This window comes from Zonotrichia leucophrys, chromosome 1 (assembly GCF_028769735.1).
Source record: "Zonotrichia leucophrys gambelii isolate GWCS_2022_RI chromosome 1, RI_Zleu_2.0, whole genome shotgun sequence".
Lineage (NCBI taxonomy): Eukaryota > Metazoa > Chordata > Aves > Passeriformes > Passerellidae > Zonotrichia > Zonotrichia leucophrys.
In genome coordinates this window covers 39,279,310-39,304,424 of record NC_088169.1, presented here as the reverse complement: position 1 = coordinate 39,304,424, position 25,115 = coordinate 39,279,310, and the positions used below count along the sequence as shown (strand labels likewise).

General features: G+C 36.4%; 1 protein-coding gene across 3 annotated transcripts in view; it reads right to left on the bottom strand.

The window, feature by feature from the left end:
• The window catches only part of NALCN (sodium leak channel, non-selective), a 224,441-nt gene that overhangs the window by 64,360 nt on the left and 134,966 nt on the right, over positions 1-25,115 (bottom strand). For all 3 annotated transcript variants that reach the window (XM_064712115.1, XM_064712124.1, XM_064712131.1), the window contains one exon: positions 21,023-21,097. In XM_064712115.1, coding sequence (XP_064568185.1) covers positions 21,023-21,097 — 75 coding nt within the window. The remainder of the gene's footprint in view (positions 1-21,022; positions 21,098-25,115) is intronic.

The following is a 25,115-nucleotide window of genomic DNA, read 5'->3' as shown; positions in this document are numbered from 1 at the left end:
GTAGAGACTGCACTGTTGATAATATAAGAGTAAAATAAACTAAAAAAGTTCCTGACAGATGGAGGAACCAGACTACATTCATTTCCCATAGGCACAAGATCTGTTTCTTTAATAAACAACTCTCTGTAACAGGGTTTATATGCTGTGTGTAGTATGGTTTGGTACTGTGACTGCTTAGATAACTTTTCCTAAGTTCTGCATTAGGTCTTCCAAATTTAACAGATATTGAGTAAGATTTCACAAATATGGGATTTTTAATAACTTCCTTCCAATAATTGTAGCTCCTATCAGTTCTTCAGAAACAAATGCTGCTGACAAGATATGATTCCAATTCAAATAGTGGAAAACTTATCTAGCAAAACTTGGCCAAGATATAGTCTGTTTATCTAAAAGAAGACAGGAATCCAAATTTTCATAGTTTCTCTGTGATCAACTGAGATAAATAAGATGAATTTTTCACAGCTATTACTTCATACCAACTACAGACTGGCAAATATTGCTACATGGTTTACACTTTAGCCTTCTTTCCAAATATTTTTGCCTCTGCAGGGGCAAGTATTATACAATGAAAAGAAAATGAGCAATCCAAAATTCTGTGCAGGGAGAGGTTGTAATCAGGCCCCAGGAATGTGCTTACCAGACTAGGTTCAACCTTCTTGCCCTTAAAATGAAGTAGCCACCTAAATTAATTATTTCTTTTTGTAGCCAAAAGTTATGAAGAGACACTTGCAGAGGTCACTTCAGATCTTGGGTTGGCTATTTATTTCACACATTTACTTTTATTCCATTGACTAAATAGGGAACTTGAATCCAGTATGTGCTTTAAATCAGATGCCTGACTCCCAGTAATAGCCAGGATGAATCCAGGCCACAGCATCTATGATGGCATCCATCTCAGCTAATGACAGTTCTCCAAATGGGAAGCAAATCATACAATCTTCTACGCACTTCTTCTATTCAATTGAAAAAGGTATCTCCAGATATTGGCTCATCCCATACTAACACATAAGTGAGAGAAGCCAGATGGACCATCACCTCAGGTGACTGCTTCTCTGGATACAGGGGCAGGGTAAGGCTACACCTGTGCCAGCAGTGGGCTATGGGCTAAGAATTGGAGTGAGATCCCTCACTGTGTTACACTGTTAGCAAGACTGACAGCACAATTTCTGGCCAGCTAGCACCCTCCCTGATCATGCCTGAGCACAGTTTGGCACTTATCCCAACTGGGCATGTTCCCTGGAGGCAGTATGGGCACTTCCCTATGAACGGTAGCTAGTTTTGGGACAGGAAAGTAACTTTGCTGTATGTGCAAGCCAGGCTGTGCCAGCTGGCCAGCTTTAAGGACAGAGAGCCTCTCCTGGACAGCTTTCTCTCTTGATGCAGATTGGTTAAATTAGTATCTTTGACAAGATGCTCTAGTGTAAGGAAGATAAAACAGTTTATAGATTCATAGAATAATTTAGGTTAAAAAAGCCCTCTAAGAGCATAGAGTCAAACCATTGACCTAATGCTGTCAGTATTTATCTTAGATAAGGTAAATCACACCTTTATTTAAAAACTGTTCAGGGTTAGGTACATAATTTTGATGGATAGTTTAAAATAGATAATGAAAGTGAAACATAAATTTAATGCTAACAGTGTCTAACTATTCTTTTAATAGCTATTTCACATATAAATACCATAATGAATATGAAAAATACCATTTTCATATTCATTATTTTTCTCTTGGCATGAGTAGCAGATACATTTTTGTTCCCATACAAAGGTTAGTGAGCCACAAAAAAAAAAAAAATCCATCATAACAGAAAATGCATTACATGCTCCATTTCACCAGGGGAAACTTAAGACTTCACGTAAACTGGGTATCATTATTTGTTATGAACTATATACATGATGAACAACAATCAACTAAAGTATTTTCAAGTCAACAAAAGCACAAGATGTACGAAGTCTGCTCTTGTACAAAGGTAAACATTCAATATTTGTTGTCATTATATTGCAAAGGTTCCATATCGTTGTCTCCTTATTGCAAGAGTTTCATACCGCCTTGCTGTTTCTCATAGGCAGCTCCTCAGAGCACTGACTCTTCTTTCTTCTCACAGAAACCCAATAACTCCCATTCCCCTTTCAACCAACCAATCCACTCTTTTCTAACTCTTCTTATTGGCTACAGCTGTGGCCTGTTAAAGTCAGGCCTGCTCTTAATCTCTAATAATTGGCTCAGCTGCAATTCCTTAGGGGTAAGATTGCTTTCTATACTACCTTTATTTCTGTATATTCTATCCCCCTATTAATATTGACTAGTTACAATGTGTTCATCTTCAAGATTCAGGGTAAAATTCATTTCAACCTTAAAGGGTGCTTCTGCATGGGAAGCAAACAAATTACCACTGCAAGAGGACCTAGAGACTCTTGATATTTGCTTTCCTATCCTAGTTTCTACACAAAGAAAGATTCCTGGAGATAGCTTTGCAAATGGTCCTTGCCTAAATGTAGCTGAGAGACACATCTTCATCTGCCCTGACAGGTTCGCAGGAAAACAGAGCCAATCTGGGAAATTTTAATTTTGTGGGCAGACTTTCAAAGGTTGTCACCACAGGCAGCTCCCATTTACGTAAAAAAAGAGCTGAAGACACCCAGTGAACCAGGCTGTGATTGACTGAGGAAGTCATCATCTTGACTTTCTATCAGGATACAGACAGCCAGAGGTATTTAAAATGCTGAAGAGCAAAGAGGTCATAGGGATAAATGACTCAATCTGCAGAGAATGTGTATGTCCCTGCCCACAGTTTAACAAAGGAAGATAACTTTTACCTAGGTCCTCTTTGGACCTAAGTATAGAAAGCCTGAAACTCTTCCCCATTCATGCAAAACTTTTATTCCACGGGATTAGTATAGGCTGCTCTATGCATTGTGTGGGGTATTACATGAGACAGATCACCACTAAACTGGAAGGGACAGAAGGCATATCCAACTTGGCTCACTACTTAGTTTCATCTGCATGGTAGGAAACACACCCTGCTGGGTTTGGCTGGGGTAGAGCTAATTTTATAGTGGCTGACATGGGGCTGTGTTTTGCATTCTCACTGCAAGCAGTGCTGATAACATAGGGATGCTTTCCTTGTCTCTGTGCAGCACTTCAACAGCATCAAGGCCTCTTCTGCCTCTCACCCCACTCCACCAGCAAGGAGGCTGGGGATACACAAGAGGTTGGGAGCTGACCCCAGGTGACCAAAGGGATATTTCAGACCATATGCCATCATGCTCAGTATATAAAGCTGGGGAAAGGAGAATGGGGGGATGTTTGGAATGATGGTGTCTCTCTTCCCATGTCACCAATACATGTGATGGAAGATGGCTTTCCTAGGGATGGCTGTACACCTGCCTGCCCATGGGAAATAGTGAATGAATCCTTATTTTGCTTTGCTTGCATGTATGGGTTTTTCTTTACCTATTAAACTGTCTGTATCTCAACCCATGAGTTTTCTTACTTTAACTCTTCTGATTCTTAGAGTGAGGGGGGAACTGTGTGGCTGGGGTTAAACCTTGGTACATACCTTTGTGAACATAATTCCAATTTTCAAATCCAACCTATGTGATCCATATGAATTTGTGAGTGCTGCTTAAGGTGGAAGCACTTTTGTGTAGGTGCTGAATAATATTTGTCACAGACTGTGATGTAGGTGTTTGTGCAGCAGATGGCATTTTGTTTCTGTTGGCTGTGTCAATGCATACTTGTGTTTCCTTCTTTTAAGGCATGCTATAGTGAGTTTGGATGCTCTTGTAAATGGATACTTTGCTGGCACAGGCCAATATTACAAAATCTTCTAACACAAAAATGATCTCTACAAAGACCAAAAAGATGAGACACCAGATAAATATTCCTAAAACCCCACTTAAATAATACCAAATGTGATAATGAGTTCATTACTCTTGCTCTTATTCACAGGAGTAAGCAAACATCAACCACAGTGCACAGTATTTTTTCTAAACTTTTTTTTCCAAGTGTTTTTATTATAAACACCATTGTCATGTGCATTTGTTCCTTAAATGTATTCAGCTAAATATGCATGTGGCTGTACACTTGATCTGGCGTCCATGTAATTTGATTTGTTTGGGATTGCCACATTGGAGAGGGTCTGTGGAGGAGCCGCAAAAATTTCTTCTGTAATGTAATTAGTTCTCCTCACAAAGAGACCTAATCACAGGACAGGAAGCAATGAATAAGCCATTTGCTTAATGATAAAGAGTCTCTTTAGACAGAACAAAGAAATTCTTCACTATGAAGACAACCACTGGAATAAGTTGCCTAGACAAGCCAAGGAAATTTTATCACTGGAGATGTCCAGGAGCTGACCTGATAGGACTCAGGGTAACTGCATCCAATGGCCTGCTCTTAATACAGGTTAGACAGGTGCTCTTCAGAATTCCTTTCCAGCATAGACTGTAATGTGATTCTACGATTTGCTGATAGCTATGAACTGCAGGACAACAGATAATTATGCTCTTCAGTTTTACTGTTGTGCATAGGCATACATCCTCTCTTAAGAACTTCTACATTTTCCAAATCATTACTGGGCTCTATTAGATTCTCTAAGAAGATAATGATTACAAATTAGATCTGAGTATTTGCCATCCACACAGTGAAGTAATTTTTACAATCAAATATCTTTACTTAGAAAATGTAACTGAAGTTGAGACAAAATTCACAGATGTAGCTGAGGCCAAAATCCAGAATATTCCTTTAAACAGGGGAGACTTTGTCTTTGCACAAATTAGCTGCTCCTTGCCTTTTTGTGGATGGTTGGTTTGCTCATTTTGAACTAGAGGCAGAACATTTAATTTGACATAAGTGGCCTGAGTCTTAGATTCATTACAGTTACACAGTATTTTTCCAGTACAGAAATTCAGATAGAAGATTTATTTTACTAAAGGACACACAGAGACAAACCTATACAAGTGGTAATTGGGAGGTCACAAAGGCTGATCCAAACTACTTCAGAAACTTTCATGGCTGGGCTAGATGAAAACAGAATTAATTTGATGTTACTGGCTGCCCTTTCTCCCACATAAGTTTGCTGATGAAATTGTAGCCAGGGCTAGATTCCTTAGTGCTGTTATTCCCTTTCACAAGAGATGGAGATTGTTTTCTTTATATCCTTGTGGTTATGGACCGCTTCTTTAAACAGAAATATATGTGTAAGAATCCTCCCTTCATTCAAAAATAGTGCTCCCACTTGTTGGATATTATGCAGGAAAATCCTGCATGCTTCCTCATATTCTGTCACAGATTTAAAAGAGTGCTTGGTCCATTCTTGAGGAACTATAGAAGGAGAAGCCCTCTGAATTCTAAGTGGAAAAGAAGTGCCTGTCTTAGGCTCCAAAAAATGCAGTAAAAATATAATTAATCAGTTCTTCTAAGCTGCTAGCTCTTTTTAATGAAGGAGGAATTAAATCTCATGCAGAGGCCAGGCCTCTACTTTTTTTTCAAGAATGCAGAAGTTAATTACAGTGTGTACACAAGTGCATATATTCACAGGCTCCTACGGGCCTAAAGAACAGTTCAGAAAGGGCAATGAAGACCTCTGTGGCACAGAAGGGCACAAAAGCAAACTCAGCATGGGTTTTCATGAATCCAAATGCTGTAGAAATAACCAGCAATGCTACATAAACCCTTCATTCCAAACTGCTGCAGGACTGCCCCTTCAGAGGATGGGGCATCTAGAATCACCCATGTGCCCTGACAAGCACTTGCCTTTTCCTTTGCTATCAACCAAATAAAGCAAAAAGATTAAATGAGTTCCTGGTGATATAAAAGCTAGGTAAGCATTTTATCCCCTGGTGATATACATGAAGCAGCAGACGCCTACATTTACATTTTTGTTACTGCTATTTTCACCTTCATAGCAAACCCAACTCCCATCCCTCCTCCTTGAACAAAATGTGTGCTTTGAATATGATTCTTGGCTAGAATATTTAAAGGTCTCTATTTTATACCATTTTATACCATTTTATACCATAAAAACTTCCTCCAGGATGAAACTCTCTTTTTGACAGATTGCACATACCAGGAATTGGGGACTTGTGAATGAATACTTAGGTGTTTATTTCACCATTACAAATAAAACATATCACCCAGAATTTGTGATCCATTGATGCTGTTGTAAAAAAGGTGACAGATGAGGTAAGAGATAGAAAAAAAATTCAAACAACACTGGTGTCCTGAAGTAACAGCCATGAAGGGCCTTTCAAAAAATTTTTAGTTATTAAAGAAGAAATAGTCTAGCATGAGTAGTTTTCAAGATGACCTTATTTTCCAGTCTCAAAAGTTGCCTTGTCTTCTAAAAATGGGCACAGTCTCTGTAAAGCATACTACTTTTGAAATAATGCCTATTTAAATGTTCTGCATATGTCCCAGGAATGGGGGACCAACTTGAATTTTGTGAAAATTCTGTCTTCCTTCTATGATGAAAAGAAGAATTTTATGCATTTTATGTAGTCCGTAAAATTCAATGTGGAACCATTTCTGTACTTTTCCTTGGTTAATGAAATGTGCTTGACACTTATCTTCCCTGCAACTTGTTAAAAATCCATTCACATGGAATCAGATATAATGAAAAGGTAATTTTTCATTTTTATTCTATTTTATAGTTATTTCCCATTTAGAATTACCTCAAGCTGCTCTCAGAATAAAAATACTCTGAAGACAAGTAACTCTAAGTAGGCTTTAAAAAGCTCCTTGATTTTCACACACAAATTCACATATATAAAATTTTATGCCAAATGTGTTTAAATTAGATATACCAATTATAACACCTTGTTCACACAATATGTTCATGAAAAATCGCTATGCTGAAACTCCCACTTTAATGCTGAAGCCTCAGCACACAAAATTTGGAAGTGATGCAACTGCTGAAATTGTCAGTGGTGTCTTCCTGGATCTTCCTGAATGCCTGGAGGTGCTGGGTGAAAGGCACAGGGCTCCAGCAATGTATTCTGACCAAACGTGTTCAGCATCCCAAATCCTGTCTTTTCCAGCTCCTCCTCTACTGACAGACAAAATGTCACTTCTGAGGTACCACTCAACACAGCTTTTGAAGCCATGTACTTGAAAAGACAATTACCACTGTTTGACTTGTCATTGTGGTATCAATTAAAAGCAGTAGTGAACTATTAATAAAAATCAGGGGAGAAGGGAGCAGAAGGGAAAGAAAAGCTCCTTCACACTGAAAAGTAAAACTGGGTCATAAAGTGTGAGCACAGTTTTGCTCCTCACTGAATAAAGGAGTTGTTAATAGGTGTGTCAAAATGATATTTGCATTATCAGGATAGTGAGACTCATTGGTATTAACCAGAGTAACATCAGAACTGAATAAGGACGCCGTCTGGATGGCCTAGACTTCCCCTATTAACACCCTGCTTTCCAATACTAAGCTGCCTCACCAGAAAAGAGATCTAAGGAGAGCAAGTGAAGACAAAGGGAAAGCAAAATATTAAATCCATTAAAAGCAGGACCAATGAAACACCAGCAAGCTAGCTGCATGCAGGGAGACAGGACTTCCTGATACTTTTCTATTATGGACTAGGTATTTTGAATTCTTGTTAAAAATAAAACAGGAAAACTTTCAAGAAAAGACATCACCGAAATTCTATCCTAGTAATTTCACATGCTGACTTATTTACTTTGAAAAAACAACAATAAATGAGGAAGTTTGTAAAAAATATGAAGTGTGACTTTTTCCAAGATGTGTTAGTTTAACTGCCAAATTTTCTTGCAAAAGGAGATCACTTAAAATACAGTTACCCAGTGAAAAGAAAATTTGGTCTGATTCTAAAGTTAAATGTACAGGTGCACAAAGACATATAATGTGGGAATTAATAACAGGCACTGTAGGAAAGACAGAGCACTGAAGAAGCATTTGAGTGAAATGACTGAACATCACAGGCTAGAGGGCATCAAATGAAAAATCAAGTGGAAGGCTCATTAGTTTAAAAAGAAGTATCTTTTCACAAGGTGCGTTGTTAAATTTATCTTTGCTACTGAAGGCAGTAAATGCTAGAATATATACATTTTGGAAAATAGATTTAACAGGCAAGAAAAAAAAAAATCCATCAAGAACCGCTAGACAAACATACATCATGTAGGACACTGGAAGCTCCTCTGTTCCTGGAAGGTGACTATCACTCAAGTATGGAATATCAACAGAGAAAGAAATATCACTTTGTGATTTCCCTTTTCTTGTGTTAGTTCTTAAACACATTTTTCTGGCTACTGTCAAGGAACTATACATTGATACAGGAAGACCTTTGCTTTTGTCCAGCAGATGTGTTGGTTTATTCGAAGCCTAGAGATTCTTCCTCACTAAGCTTATTAATAAATTTTTGTATTGGTATTTGGCACTGTTTTTTTTTAACCAGAAAGGTATATGGTGAAATTCTTCCAATCACTGGTCACAAGGAACTGCCAAGCAATTGTGAATGCCTTGGTTCCACTTTCAGCTGACACTGATAGTGACAGAGCACAGTGCAATAATGCTAAGGCTGCAGGGTCAATCCCAATATGGGCTATTCTCTGTTGGAACACATGATCCTTGTGAATCCCTTCCAGCTCAGAAGAGCCTGTGGTTTAGTGATATAACTGGAACTATTAGGGACACATGAAGCTATGGGTTACTAGGATGTGGGGCTTTCCTCCTATGTCAGTGACCATCATGTTGAAAACCAAGCAACACCATACTTAAAAAGAAGTAATTTTGGTGTAGGGGTCTGAAAGGATTTACATTCAAACAGTACATTTGAGTTACCAAAAATAGGTCTTTAGCAAGACAATCCACTGCCAATACAAACAAGATCTGTAGTTACTCCATATCATTTCATTACTGAAAATGGATGAAATAATATTGTGGAATTAAGATAGGCTCAGTGGGAGGAAAAAACATGCTAAATAGAAGGAAGCTCGTTAGGGGCACTATTGGAGATGTTAAGGATTTAAGGATTTTGTTTTAAAGAAGAATATAAGGCATACATGTACATTTTTAAGATTTGGGAATATATTCAGCACTTTCATAAAATTGGCATGATTTTGAAAGGCATGTCTTGTTGTTCTGCAAACCATAAAAATCGATAATTTTGAAAAACTCTGTATATTTGACAGTTTGTTATGTGTAGGTGCTTGTGTGCACACCTGCATTGACATATGCATGTGTACCAAAGGTATTTGCAGGACCTGAAATGGAGAAAAACTTCAATGATTCTGAAATGGTTGGCACATATGTGTATGACTGTGTAGTTTCAAAATCACAGGCTGCTTGTATTAGAGAGCAAAAATATATTCTATATTTTTTATGGTAAACAGACCCAAACGACACATTTAGGATATGATAATCAGATGCACAGAACAGAAAAACAAACTTTTGCAAGTACACTCAGGAGGTCTAAAATTTCTTATACTCTTTTCAAAGAACATGGAAACAAGTGCAGAGGGAAGAGTTTGTCCTGACATTTTGATCAGTGCTTTTTTGCCCTGAATATAATTGCTTATACTACTGCCTAGAGGGTACCTCATCCTCCCTGAATTCACGTTATTTTTAGCGCAGAATGAACTGCAGCACATTGCAAGCTTTTTAACTACCCCAAGGTACTGACTGTATAACCAAAATACATCTGATTCAGAGGCTTTTTTGTATGTTTTAGAAGACAAATATTAAAACTCTTTTATCCTGGCAAGAGGCTTGGACAAGATGATCTTCCAACCCTAATGATCGTCTATTCTTACTGTGAAAGATCTTATGACTCTCTCCTGCCCCTGCTCATGCTTAGTCAAAATTGCCCCATTACTGTAAGCTTAGGGAGAGCCAGGGAAATTCTCACACATATGCATAAAAATATGCACTCTCAGTCACACCTTAAAGATAAAAAGGTATCTGTTGAAATTCTTACCATCTCTTACAAATTGCAACTTTCAACAAGTTTCCACAAGTATTTTTTTCCACTTATCTTCACTAATACTTAATTGCATTACAGGCTTTCAAGTCGGTTTTTTAGCGCAAAGACATTCGAAACAGAAAATATGAGTAGTGCCAAATATAAATGTAAATCCCATCGTGGCTCTCATGGAGAAAATCTGTTACAACTCCTGAACTCTTATACAAGCTGCAGCTTCAGCAAATGAGCTCTGAAAATTTGATCTCTAGAACTGAACCACAAAATAATTTTCTTCTGACATCAAGAAGACTTTTTAGAGAAGCTTGATGCAGATCTGTTGATATCACAATTCAAAGATTGAAAATAACAGACACCACTAACAGTTTCAGTTCCTAGAGCCATTGCAAACAGCTTGATTATATTTTCTTAACTCTTAAATCCACATTAAGAAAAAGTGGGTTTTATTGTACTGCTTCTGGCATCCCCTGATGCCATAATTATACATTCAATTATCCTTCATAGCAGACAAGCTTTCCTCTCTTAGCAGAACCAAGGCTAGGTAGAACTTGGCCTTACTCATAGTACTGGAGAACATGGACTTCAGTTTGGCTGACAGATTTTAACCCATCTTCTTTCTATGACAAGTTCCGCTGAAGACACCTTTCTGTTAGCCCTCACCTCTGTAAGGGTCTCACAGGGGCTTAATTATGACTTATTGACAAAAACTAATGGATGAATGCAGAAATATTTATTCTTAGAAGCTCACAGCTAAAGAAAAATGAGCAGTGCACTTACTTTGGGTTGCTCCCTTTATTTGTTCTACAGACAATAATATAAAAAGGCAGCAACAGGAGCATCTAGCAGAAGGCATAAAAATAGCATGTATTTTCACTAAAGAAAAAAAAAGCATTTATTTTCACTGTTTCAGTTGTTAGAACTGCTTTACATGAAGACATTATGGATATCTGAAGGGCAAGAATGTATAGAAACCAAATTTCACAGCTTAGTATCTAGAAATAGTGAAAAAAGGAAACAAAAAATAAAAATACATAAATATACACGATGACTGCTTCACCAGTCATTATGAATGTATAGTCAAGAGGTCAGTAGTAAAACCTTGGCCTTCTCTTCCTGGTATTTAATTTCAACAGAACAACAAGAACAAAAAACCCCTAAACCTAAAAATGAGTTAAAATCTGCAGCCATCCCAAGCACTGAGAGCAGAAAGATGGTATGTGTGCAAGAGACAAAATAGCTAATGGAAGATTAGGCTGCAGACCTGACTTCTGTGTTTCATTCTAGAAAGCATTATTAAAACATTTTTATCTCTGTCAGCATGACTCTCATGTTGGAAACCTAGTTGGTGTGAAAGCTTTGTCTCACATCATGAATTTCAGCAATAGGTATGTGCCTAGGACACAGAAACATTTATAAAAGATTATTAGAAGGATGTTTTAGTTTAATAAAGAGAGGAGTGAATACTCCCAGAGCAAGACCCAACTTGAAAAATGAGAGATACTCTTAAAAATGAGAGATTCAAAGAAACCAGTGCTGCATCTGTTTTTAGGGATTTTTGGAAGCTCTCCTAATAAACAGATTATTGTTTTGCGAATTTCCAACAGTGGATGGATAAGTAAACTCCTTTGATAATGACGATGGAGAAGTGATCATTGGCACTAAGAAATGTATGGCCTAATGCAAAGGAAAGACAGAACTAACTGTTTCTGGATGTGAAAGGAAAAAAAACAGTAGCTGAGAAATGAGAATCATAATGGTGGTGAGTAGAGAAAGGTGATAAGCACATTGGCAAGAGTAATACTGGAACAACATAGTAAACTCAAAAAAATGAATTCCAGTATCTTGGTGTTGATCCAGCAACCCTTGTTAACATATCTTTACAGAGAATATAAGATGGATATCCTCTACATCACTGGCACAGCAATGACAGCCTCATTCTCGGGGGAAGCAATTATTTGTGTCTTTGTCTTTTAAGACCAAATATAACTACAAAGTCTTAGCAGAAGACGTTAAAATGTGCGACAGCAACATTTCTGACCTATTCCCATAGCAAATGGTGAATATCTGGTTTCACACAGACCGCTCTGCTTTTGCCTCTCAGCATATCTTTTGCTCCACAAGCGAGACAGGGCCTGTACTGCCTTCTGAACCAACTCAGGTGGAGGTCAGGAACCTCTACAAAGATCCTGTTAAATTTGTGCCATGTTCCCTTAAAAAACTAACTGAAGTGCCAATGCCAGGGACCTGCTATTTTATGAACCTAAACTCACAAATGCAGGCTTTGTTTTCTGCTGTGAGTGAAGAGAGACGACCAGCTTTGAATGTTGACTTTTATCCTTTGTTTTCATTATCATCCAAGTCTCTAACCTCAATTAGGATCCCAGCCTAGGCACTTCAGTAAGGTGCCTGCTGTTACACACTATGGTTTTTGGCTTCATTAATGTGAAAGCACCCATGTGATTAAATGTCAATGAAACACAGGTTCCTAATTCATTAAACTTGGGTATTTATGTCATTTAATGTTATCCACTGAAAATCAGGCATTTTGCCTAATTAACTGTCTAGACTTCCCCTGTAACAGAAAAAAGAGAGCACCCTACTTGGATGGGATGAATCATTCCCTGGAGGGTAACTATGACTACAGGCAAGTGCAGATGACTAGCTTAGATGACATACCTAACTTTTTGCACAGTTAACAAAGTGACATGAATCCTGTCCCTTGACAATTTATAAAACTCCAACCTTTGTCTACATGAATGAGAAGTTTTTTTCCTTGAATATAAGTGTTCAAAAACTTGAAGATAGTTGCTTCTAAACTCCTGAGAGCTGGATTAAATATAAAAACACTAAAACTTTTGTTATGAGGCTTACTGAATAAGCATACAGTATTATCATGATTTATTTTTTTCAGTGTATGTCAGAAGATAATCTTACGGGTTTTTTTTATAAATAACAGCATTTAGGTGCATAACATTTTTTACTCTTGGGAGATTTATTTACACGGATTAAAATGTGAATCCAATTGCTCTGAGTTAGCAATGAAAAGTAATAATTGCAAAATCAACAAATGATTGCACATGAATTTAGGATCAAAAGTACAAATTGTGCTTCTCTTTGGCTTAGAGACAAACAAAGCTGAATACTATAGGAATCACAGTAAGAAAATTTAATGTTTGCTCTGGGGATGTAAGTTTGGATTGTTTGGCATATAAATACTGCTTTAGTTAATAAAAATTACAAATCTATAAGCAAATAAGTATATATAAGTTTTCAAAAATCAACAGGACACTGTGCTGATCAGTCATGCAACAATAAAAAGATATTTTATTCTACTTAATATAAATATTTGATTTGAAACTTCTATTCAAATTACTTTAGAGAAAAATGTAGACGGACTCAGCACTATCTCTTTAGAGACTGACTTGCTTTGTCTTGACTAAAATTAACCAAAATTCCACTTATGTATTCTTGCATAAAAGGGAAGTAGTGTCACATTCATATTTAGAATACATGTGCCAGAATTATCTTTACCAAAGTTCAGACATCAGATACTCTCCCTTTAGATAGTAGGCTGCTGAAGGTCTTTTTATAAATCAGGGATTTTTTAATTTGAGTAGTGAAGAAGGAAAAGTAACTGTGTAGTGATAACAAAAAAGGATTAATTGCTATATTTCCCTGACAACAAGAACAGAAAAAACAGAAAAGATAAGAGGGATTAACACATAAATATTTATTAAACCCTAAAAATTCTTTCCAAAGATGTCTATACTGTGGTGCCATATTCTGGACAATTAGGTGGCAGTAGATTCCAGTGCAGACTTCCACATTGCCTCCATCACCATCACCACCACCACTACCACCACCAAAACCCTCTAAGCATTATAGAATGAGACTCCATGATAGCTCTGCCATTTTTGACAGCACTCAGATCCTAATTTACTTTATTCTACTGCAATTGCTCCATCTTATAAGATAGATTGCCTAATGGATTCCTTTTATTTCTTTTATGCTTTTGCCCTAAAAGCTCTGCAAAGACCTCTAAAGTTTGCTTAACTGCCTCTTTTTTCCAAAGCTTTTAAGCATTTCAAAATGTGACTCTGAACCACTGGCATCAAATTGAAGTGTTCAGACATTAAACACTCTTGAAAACAAGAATCTATCTCAGCAGACAGAAGCAGAAAAGAATCTGTGTATATATAAAATGATCTATAGGTACATACACATTATATATATATATCTCAAAGCAGTTGCTGCTTTGATAAGGATTTAGGAGAAAATAAATATGATTTTTTTTTATGGTATGAAGCAGAATTGGAGGGAAAGGAACCTGTACATTTGAAAAGTACCCTCATTGGTGAGTGTGGTAATTGAATCAAATTAGAAGAAAAATTTCCCTGCTGCATACTGTTGTTTACTCCTCCAAGAATTTCTGTTGCCAGGTAGTAAGGAATGGGGAAAATATTTTTAGTAAAGGATGCCATCTGTACTAATGTTGTGAGTGAGCACTAGTGAGCACATGTGTGATATGACAGAAATCTCATCTTCCTTAAGGGATTTTCTCTTTCAAGCAGAAAACTACACTTGTGTGAGATTTCAACAATTTAAGAGTGGATGTATGTTCCTGATTGATTCAAGAGGTCTAAGACCTAAACCTGACTTTTTTTGATTCTTCATCATATTGGGAATTTGTGTATGAACCAGGGGATGTCAGCTTTGATTTTTCAGTAGGAAAATAGGGACACAATAATCTTGTCTGACACAAACTCTAAGATAAGCCCTCTGAAGTTAGTGAGGTAAGCTGGGTTTGTTATCACAAGCATAAGGTAAACAAAGAAAAAATTATATTTTATATTGTTAGAATTATATATACATATATATATTTATATATATATATATATATATATATACAGATATAAAAATACATATATTTTATGGTGGAATTCCAGGAAATAGGATTACAGAGGTAAGATTTCATGATCAAGGAAGTCAGACCATAGCTTATTCTCAGAGATGCTTGAGATGCTTGTTCTTTCCCTTGTGGAATTATAAAACAGTTAAATGACCATGCACATGGTTTTAGCCACCAACGAGTTCATCCTTAAGAATATTTTCTAAAATCCAGTTCAGATTCTGAAACACTAAGGGTTTAAGAATGAGTGCACTAGGTTAGCTCAAAGGTCCATCTGTCCAGTACCCTTTTTTCTGTCAAGGACCAGCCAAAGGGTTCTGAGATATAAGAACAGATAAAAAACAGACTAGTTTTATTTCCTCTCTGCTTTCCCAGGAAAAGTGGGATATGCACTTGAGAAGCAATGCCATAAAGGTTTCATTGCTATAAACCACAGATTATGCAGCAGATGAAGGAAAGATAGTTTATACAGTGAGGGTGGCTTGGGGCTGGCTTCAAATTTTCCTGCAGCTGCCCTAGAAAAAAAAAAGTATGTCTCTCAAACTTGCCCTCCGAAAGTATCTGCTGCTCTTCAGTGACTAGAGAAGGAAATCCACACAAATATTTCAAACTGCACATACAATGTTGTAATATATTGGTGAAGTGAGGTGAATTCTACCCAGATGTTCAAACTTTCATAAAAGTTTAAGGAACTTCACTGGCTGCAAAAGCTGTTAAGGGAGCATGTAATAAAATAGTAGAGTAAGCCCAGAATGGAGCAGTCAACAAGGCAAACATGAGTTTCTCTGTATAGAACAAAGCTATGGGTATCCTAAAAGTTTATAAAATTCTGTTAGGAAACAAAATACCATTAAAAAAAAGCCATATTAAGGAGAGGGCATAAAATTAGACAAGAATAATACCTATACAGGCTTTTATATTAATAATAAAACTTTAAAAAAACCCTAGTTGCATTAGAATTTCTGTTATTAAAACCCCTCAATGTTGATACAAAACACATCTCAGGAACTTGGTAGAAGTAACAGGCAGCAGAATCCTACAGAGTCAGACTATGTAGAACAGGCAATGTATTACCCAGGTGGAGAGTATCTGGTACCAGTGACAGATTCATGCTATGTGTTACAGAAATTCTTCAATCAATGCAGTGAATAAGGTAAATGCATATAAAACCAGCACAGGACCCACATGCATTGAAACTGTGTCTCAAACTGGAAGAAATATTCTGTGCATGTGTAAATGAGGATTATAAAGTAATTTTGAAATGTAAAATAGTATTTAAAGCCAAAAGACAAGCAGTAATAACACTGGAAAGCCTTTATTTACCCTCATGTGTGTTTAGGAAAGGGAAGAAGAAAGACATTAACCTTTTACTCATAAGTGACTCTGTGCTGACTTATATAGCCAGAGAACAACTAAGTGAAGAAGTATCTCATGATTTAGTACTGGGCAAGATCTATTATACGGCATAAATACCAAAAAGCTTTTCTGTAACAGTGATTAAAAATGGTCTATATTCAGATCTTACTTAACAAGTAGAAGGTCAAATCTATCTATTACACTGAATTTAAATGAAAAAAAATTACTTAAAATCATAAAGCTTTGGTAAAGAAATTTAAAGGAATAGACAAATGACAGAATCTGGGAAAGGGAGGTATATGGAGTTGCTTTAAATATCCTGTTTTATCAGCAGAGATACCCTGTTTTATCTACCAGCTACAGAAAAAACTCCAAGAAGATCAACAAGACCAGCAATGTAAAAATGAGTGCAAAGAAGACTTAAAAGTAAATGGATATGCTTCAGAAAAGAAAGCCATCTGCTAAGCAAAGGATAGATAAAACAAAACCCCAACATAAATTTTAGAGCTTTTTTGGTATAAAAATAATGGCAGATCATTAAAGGCTTTGAGGGAAGAGTTTCTAAAGAAATAAACTCTAATAAGACAGCTTTTAAGAAGACAAGAAAAGCAGAAAGTCTAAAAGAGCAACACACTATTGAGTGTGTTCTAAAAAATAAGACCAAGGCAAGAAATTACAATAAAGAGTGTTGGCCACAGACAGGGTCAAAGAAGGCCTTAAACTCTGCCTAAGACTGATCTACAAAAATGTCAGGAGAAAAGTTTTGGGAAGATAACTGACACAAGGTCAATTTGTTACTCCCTAACACCTGACAGCACTCTCTCAAGACTTCTAAAGGATCTCAGAGATAGCAAGGCTGACATACAGCAGTGGTAGATAATTTGTAAGCTAAATAAGCTCTGGAGTGAGAGGAAAGGAAAGTGGTAAATGTGACTAACTTTAAAAGAGGGATTCAGGGTAGAGCATGAGAGGTGAGAACCTAATCAGTCTGACTTGATATCTAGGCAAATTGATAAAAATATGTAGCAGTGGAATCAGTAAATATGTGGAAAATATAATGGGAAAAGTTAAAACAGCTGCTGCAAGAGAAAGTCATGCTTCAAAATCTGTTAAGGGTGATGAATTTCTAAAAAGAAAGTCAATGCTTTATCACAAAAGGCAGAAGACATCAAAGAAATAATCTCAGTTTCTTTATTAACTTTGGGACCATAGGTTAGGGAGAGTGTGGAGAAGACAGAGATAGATGAGAATGAAGTCAGGATAGTAGTTTTGTAGTTGATAGATTCCTTGTGCCTAAGTTTGACATCATCTGTATGACTGACATTGATATCATCTGTATAACTGACATAGTGAAGGCTCGAGGGAAGGGCCTCATGGCAAGACGAGCAGGATCAGTGTCATACCTGGAGACTCAGCAGAGTGTTAGGGTCAGCCTGGGTCACTGCAGAGGGTCAAGTTTATTGTACAGCTAGATGGTGACTATGAGCTACAGCACAAACACTTTTCACTTGAGTATCATGGCAGACATAGACAAGAGGATGAGATGTGGCAGAGGTTGGGAGATGCATTGCAAATAATTAGAGCTATAAAGATAGAGGAAATTATTCTGTTCTTAAACCAGCTAAATGGTGTCTTAGAAAAGCAGATTCTATTGTTATGTGTACCTGTGCTGCTGAGTAAATCACTTAAATTAATCTTTCCCAGGTTTTATGTTTGTTCTATATACTTATGAGGGGTATAAAAAACAGAAAGGAGATTAATAGTTTTGTCTTCATAGTAAAGCCTGAATACTGTGCAATAAATAATGCACAGGATTGCACAATTGTACAATGAATGGACTAGTGGGTTGTTAAAATGAGCTCTATCTACTCTTTGCATTGAGGCAAGACTTTTGGAATTAATATTATGTAATGGGGTAATTAAAAACTGAATAATGATGTATATCCTTAACGAAATTTGTACTGGCATATTTAATTCTAAAGGTTTACTTTCTTTTAAATAAATTATATTATAATCTTACTTAGAATCTCCTAGTCTTTTAATGCATTTTTGCTTTTATTTATTCATATTTGAATACATTTACTGAAACAACATGAATACCAAGTGTTTACATATTATTTTACATTCTAGAGTACATTGGAAACATTAACTAATTAGTCCTTTACCAATAATCTGAAAGCTAAGTAATAACATTTTTCTTGTAAAGTTCCAGAAAAGAAATTAAGTCATAACTAAGAAGAACACAGCTCAAAAGGGATTATTAGGCAGGTTTGATTTCTGCCACAGATAAATTCTCCTTCCTTCCTAGAAAATCATTCAGCGTTTCATCATCTGAAAATGCCCTGGGACTTGAGCTTTACAGCCAGTACATGCAGGGAAAAACATACATCCCCAAGGATGGAGAGCATTACAATTTCATAATTTTCAACCAATGAATATCCTTTACATTAACAGCTTGAATTATTTGACTTCTCTCTTAGAATGCCATTCATCTTTTAATTATAGATGTCAAAAATTTTTCTGTGCAGCAATACAGATTTATTTTTTATAGAAATGGTCTTGATTAGAACATAACAATTACCTTACAATCCTGCTTATTCTTAAAGTCCATTTTTAAACTGAAAATTCAAAATATCATTCAATTAAGAAAACTCTTTCTTGCTTTATCTTCTGAGATAAAACAAGCAATATTTCAGCACAGTAGAGCACAGTCACTGTCAGCACTGAACCTGTGATACCATCATATTTACCCCTCAGGAAACCTTTTCTGTTCTAGACACTTAAGCAGCTGTACATTTATTCCAGTAACCTCATACCACTGAGCTCCAGGAACTGACCCCTTGCCTCTTTTCACCTTAGGCATTTTTAAAATATGCAACACTTTGTACAACATCCATTTGTTTGCATAAAATACCAGAAGGGAATGCATTCAGCAGAACTGAGTAATACTCTATGAGGAGCCACTCAAGAAAACATTTCAAAAACATAAGTACAAATGAACCACCATCAGCCACCTTGGACATTTTTATGCATCAGAATGGTGTATAATATGCATTATAATGCATGCAGAACCCATATACCATTATGGCATTCAACCCAGCTGGTATTTCCAACGGCAGAGTGCTGTGATCTGTTAGATGTTTACTTGGGTCATGGAGTGGGATGGTAGCCAAAAGGTCTGGTGGCTGGGGCAGAACTTTTGTTTGGCCCAGAACCACTCTGATGTAGTTATACTGCTATAGTCTCAAAGCTACGAAGTTGAGAGATCTTAAAAAAATTATATTTATGTCTTGCATTTAAGTGTTCTCTGTTACTATCACAGAGCAAGAATTCCTGCCAGGTTAATAAAATTTCAGACTGAAATGTGGCAAGCATTGCTAGTGGTGGTCTCTCATTATTGCTTTTTGTTCACCACTTCCAAAGCAGGCAGCTAAAGCACAAAGCATGCTGCTGCCATTTAATAGGCAAAGGCATGGACTTTTAAAGTGGTTTATGAATCAAAGATGTTTCACATAAAAGCCACTGGATTTCACATCTCAAGCTCTTCACTTCGGAAAATTGATTTGTGCTCCTAACTCACGCAGACAATATGAAAAATTTCCTGTAAGATTATCAGTATGATATGACATTGCTTACCACACATCTGAGCCATTTTCATTTCAGATCATTTTACCTCTTCAGACTGGTAAAGAGAAAAATGAATGCCTTTGATTTGGCCTACTCAGTTTGCATACTCAAGACTGTCCCACCATCCCAAAATCATCTGTAATACCTGTCACTTATGTAAACTTGTGAACTGAAATTCAGTATTTCCGTTTCACTGTCACAGAAAATACTTCTCCTTTTAACTTATTTCAGGTTTACAATACATATGGATATTTAATACTGCAACAGCAAAAGCAGCATTGATTTCTGCATTGAATTCTCTAAAGAAAAAACAAAAGTATAAAATATTGTCATGTAGAACTTCAGCATAAAATATCTCAATTTTCTGGGTGATTATTTTTCAAGAATTGAATGAACATAATTCGATGGCAATTGCTAATGCACATGAAAGATGAACAAAAGCTGTTAAAATGATGGCTATAAGCCAAATATTACAGGAGAATGTCCCATGTGTTAGCCCATGCTATTTCATGCATGAAATAGGGAAATGTTGATGACTTGGCTTCTCTTTGTACAGATTAAAGCACAACTATATATTTATTTAAAAACTATAGATACCTTCCTCTCTGGTGGTTTGTGCACAAGGGCAGAAAGGCCAGTCTGAATTCTCTATTTACATTTGTTTTATGTGATTGACATTTGGGGTTTCAGGTATGAGAGAATGTCTTCTTGGTCCCCAAATGAAGAGAATCAATCAAGCAAGTTAACTCTTCCAAGCGTCTTTAGCTTTCCCCTAACACATAGACCAGAGTGTGCTCTACTGCTTCCTTACTGTGGACCCTCTTCCCATTACCCTTCCCTGCAGTGGAGCTGGGCTGTGCTCATAAAGCACGGGCAGGGATATCTTTCACTAGGTTATAAGGAAAAACATGGCCTAGCTGTGATTTTTTTTTTTTTTAATTACAAGAGTATCTAAATAAAATTTGATTGAATACTAAACCAAATTTCTACATCTCTTTTAAAATATTTTAATTTTTCCTTAAGGTTGGTGGGATAGTACACTATCTAAGAAAATACTGCTATTCACTTCCACATGTAATGTTTTGTTCATTGTGATGAAGATGTTTCCCAGTTTTGCCACACAAAATACCAGTAAAGTAAAATGCCTTATTGAAACTAATTTCAAGCACAATAAAAATACGTTCTTACTTGTTTAAGCTTCTTTAGATCTTCATCAAGTTCCAAGTTGTCCAAAATAACAGCAACAAACAAGCTGAGTAGAATCTACAAAACAATTGTAAGTGATTTGTTAAAGTTTATCTTATTTTTCTAAAGAAGTATTATCAAATAACATGGAAAAATGACAGCCCTACTGATGTAAATGGGATTCTTGCCTTTGACATCGATTGAACTAATACCATTTGCTACTATATATCTGCTAGCCCATTTGCAAGTAGTAAACTGTTTTTCATCTTACCATACAATTATTATGAGTTTAAAAATGCTAAATTCTAGGTTTTATGACCAATGAATTACATATGTTTAACAATATACCCATTAAAATGTACTTCATATGAAGAGAAAATTAAATAATCAGAAATAGTAGCAACAAACAACAACAATAATAAAAGAAATGCAAAGCAAAATCCTAAAACATCTTGTAAAGCTAAGGTGGTTCTCAATTAAGGTGTGATTTTTTAGTCACCTGACAGTCATTTACTTTATGGCCTTCTTTTATGCTCAGAGTGCCTCTGTGAAAAGTAGCTAACTCCACTCTGGAAGAAAAGTAAGCTGGTTCATTATTTGCATGCACCACATGTACAGGAAACTCACGGCACAGAAGAGGAAAATCAAGTGTCTCAATTTACTCAACGTTAAAAGTTGTTTAGATATATTTCTAGGAGGAAAAATCCCAAGGAGAAAAAAGTGTTCATCGCTATCAGACTATTACATTTCCCTTGCATACAGATGTTGACCAGAGGGCAAAGAAGCTGGAGATGTGACTGATATAGGTGAGAAGCAGACAGAATTAGGAGTATGGTAGGTGAGGGAGGATATCACTGTTCAGCATATATTATCAGACAACTTCTATCTAAGGCAGTAAATATATATACACATGTATAAGTCAACAGCTGCCAGCAACTGCCAAGGTTTTAGTCTCTGAAATTCAATGCCAACATCCTCAAAAGCACTGAGCTTCTACTGGCAAGCACCAATTTCTGATATACCAGAGGGGTACCAGAAGGTATCCTAACCCTTTTTTTAAAGAGCTACAGGCCTACAATTTTTCTGTGGTCTTGGACCACTGAGCGACAGCCAGAGCAAACCTATCCTTCCACCACTACTTGTAAATGAAGTGTAAGTTTGCCTGTCACACTGGAAATTTATTCCCTACCTATACAGAAGATGAAATTTAAGTGGCTTAATATACCAGACAAGGAGTTTGGAACTTAAACTGCATCTAAGTTGAGTGGATGTTATTCCAAGGCAGGATTTTCTTTTCCTCCATAAACTATAAAAGTACAGAACACATAGGAAGGACTCTGGCCCACAAATTTAAAAAATGTCAGTGCTCAGAAAAAAAAAAAAAAAGTTATTTTAACAAGAAGCTGGCTTTAGCTGGGATTAGAAGAATCCCAGGTAGCACCCTCCAGTACCCTGAACATCCCAGTGGCCATACTGACACAGATGGATCAACACTCACTGGATAATCACCCCCAGGATCCTGGACATCTCATGATTTAGACTGATACTGCTGGAACAATGCTGAAACCAGGCTCAGCATCCCCGCAGCTGGTTGAACACTGGAAGCAGCACTAGTGATCACTTTTGCTCTCTTTTTCTGTCTCTCTTTCTGTCTTTAATTCATTTATACCTCTTTAGTGTCTCTTTTACCTTTCACCTTACTCCATTATCCAAAACCCACTGCCATGTGCTTATACAGTAGGTCACAGACTAACATACTAATTTCCATGCCAAGTGGAACTTTCTGATTGTTTGTGGACCCTTTGACTTTTGTCATTCCTTTTGATCAACAAGCATTTATGAAAACTACTTTGATCCCTAGTTGCTAATGAAGAATTTTGCTATAATTCTGTTAGGATTTTACAGTATGGTAGTTTGCTTATTTAGATATCCTGTTCATGATATGATACTCAGTACCTGCTGCTCAAAGCATAACAGTTAAGAAAGTTCAGTTCCATGCAAAAAAGAAGTACAGCACTCATTAAATATACCATCCCTTACAGTCTTGCTGATTCATGCACTGATATGTATCAAGGCAAGACTTTCATTAACTCCCTTTTTGCTTTTTCCAACAAGAACCAAAGAAAATGTACCACAAAAGAAAACTTAAATGCAAACTTGTTATTTGTTTAACTTCCTCTGCCACCATCTCAACTAATTACAGTCCTTGTTTCCAAGAGAGTGAGTCTTTTTTGGGATTCAATTTTTCTTTGCCTTCTTATGTGAAACCGATTAATTTCTTTCCAAGTCTCTAGAGTCTGCTATGCCAAATGCCTGCAATTATCATTCTCAATTCTAATTGTCCCCCCTTTTCTGGTTGGTGAAAGTAATTTCTTCATTTGACTTTACTCTTGTTATTCTCTGATGGCTGTTTATTCTTAGAATGCTTCTTTTTGGTTTTTGTAGCAGCCCAACCATTTTCATCCTCCCTTACCAGTTCTATGTTATTTTGTTTTAAATTTCTTTTGCCTACAGACGACTCTGTCCTACATAGTTTTCCCTTCCAAGGTTTGAGGAAGATCTTAGAATTGAAACCAAAATTTCATAAATCCAGATAATTCTGCAAAGTTGTCTGTGCAGTGTTTTTTCATTCATGTAGAATTTGCATAGGTGCATGAGAACAAAAGTGTACCCTTATGGAGCAAAGCAAGGACTGCGTATTTAAATGAAAATTCCCTACAAAAGAACTGAGGATGGTGTACAGAAAAGTGACTTCATTCCTAGGAAAATCAGTGCTTTCAGTAAACAAATAGAGAAGTCCCAGATGATTCTTTCAAATTAAGGAACATAAAACAGAATACTAAAATTGCTCTTACAGCTAAATTATTTCTCAATTAAGATGTGAATTTTTAGCAGAGAGGTCACTTGACACAATTTTACTTTATGGGCTTGCTCAATACTCATCTAAGAAGTAAAAATGAATTACTGATTAGAAAATATTCTTGATGAAGAATCAAAAAAACATCAATAAGATTCTCTTACCAGTAACTGCTTTCAAATCTATGACCAAAAACTCACTTTCTTTTTGCTTTAAAACCGCATTTCTCAAGTTTAACTGATCACTGCTGCATGAAAAGTTGCATTTTCTGACCCTTGTGAGCAAATTACATGTCCTATATATCTTAAAACATACATTTTCTTGGCTTATACTTTTGATGTGATTAAGCTGCTCTAAGAGCAGGAAACATACTTGATTGCCATTTATAAAGTGGTCAAGTTTTCAATCCACATGAAGGAATCCATTGCACCCACAATTGTAGTCCAGCTATTCAGTTCTTTAGAAGTGAAATGGGATACAATGTAAAGTAAAAGAAGTAAATAGAAGCTGGTGGAGATTGTAGAAATACAGTTAGTACCTTATGTAAGCAGACATATGAGCAAAGAAAGAAAATGGAATGAACAAAGTGAAAATAAGACTAAGTGAATGGAAAATAAAAAATGACCATAGTAGGAGTGAATTAAGGATGCATAAAATTATTATTTTCCTGATTGTGGTATTTTATCTGTGTGGTATTAAAATAAAGTAACACGCCGTTATTGATAGAGGATAATCAAAGAGAGTTTTCCTTCCGATTTTCTCTATGAAAGAATGTAATAATCACACATGAAATACATACAGAAAAAAAAGTTGTTATTTGTTTTTTTATACAATCCACATTTCTGTTTGCATGCAGGAACTGCTGTATTAGTTCTTATCATTTATTGCTTGATATACTATATCATACATTTTCCATGCATTGATTTTGTATCAGGCAACAGGACAGCAGGGATGACTAGTTAAGGGTTTATATCGTAAGGTTTTACACTTCTCACTTTAATTGCTGTTGCCAAGAGAATGCAATGAAAGCTGAGGGGACCAGTTCTACATGACAAATAAAATCACTTAGCTCTGAAATCATTAGAGCTGTGAAGGTGCAAGGCAGATAACAATTCTATTGTTAGTCTGGCAGTGTGACTTGGATCTAAGAAGAACAACACCTCACACCAGAACAAAGGCCACCACCTTGTGTCACAAGGCTGAAGGGTAAATTTATTCTACCACATCCGTGAACTAAAA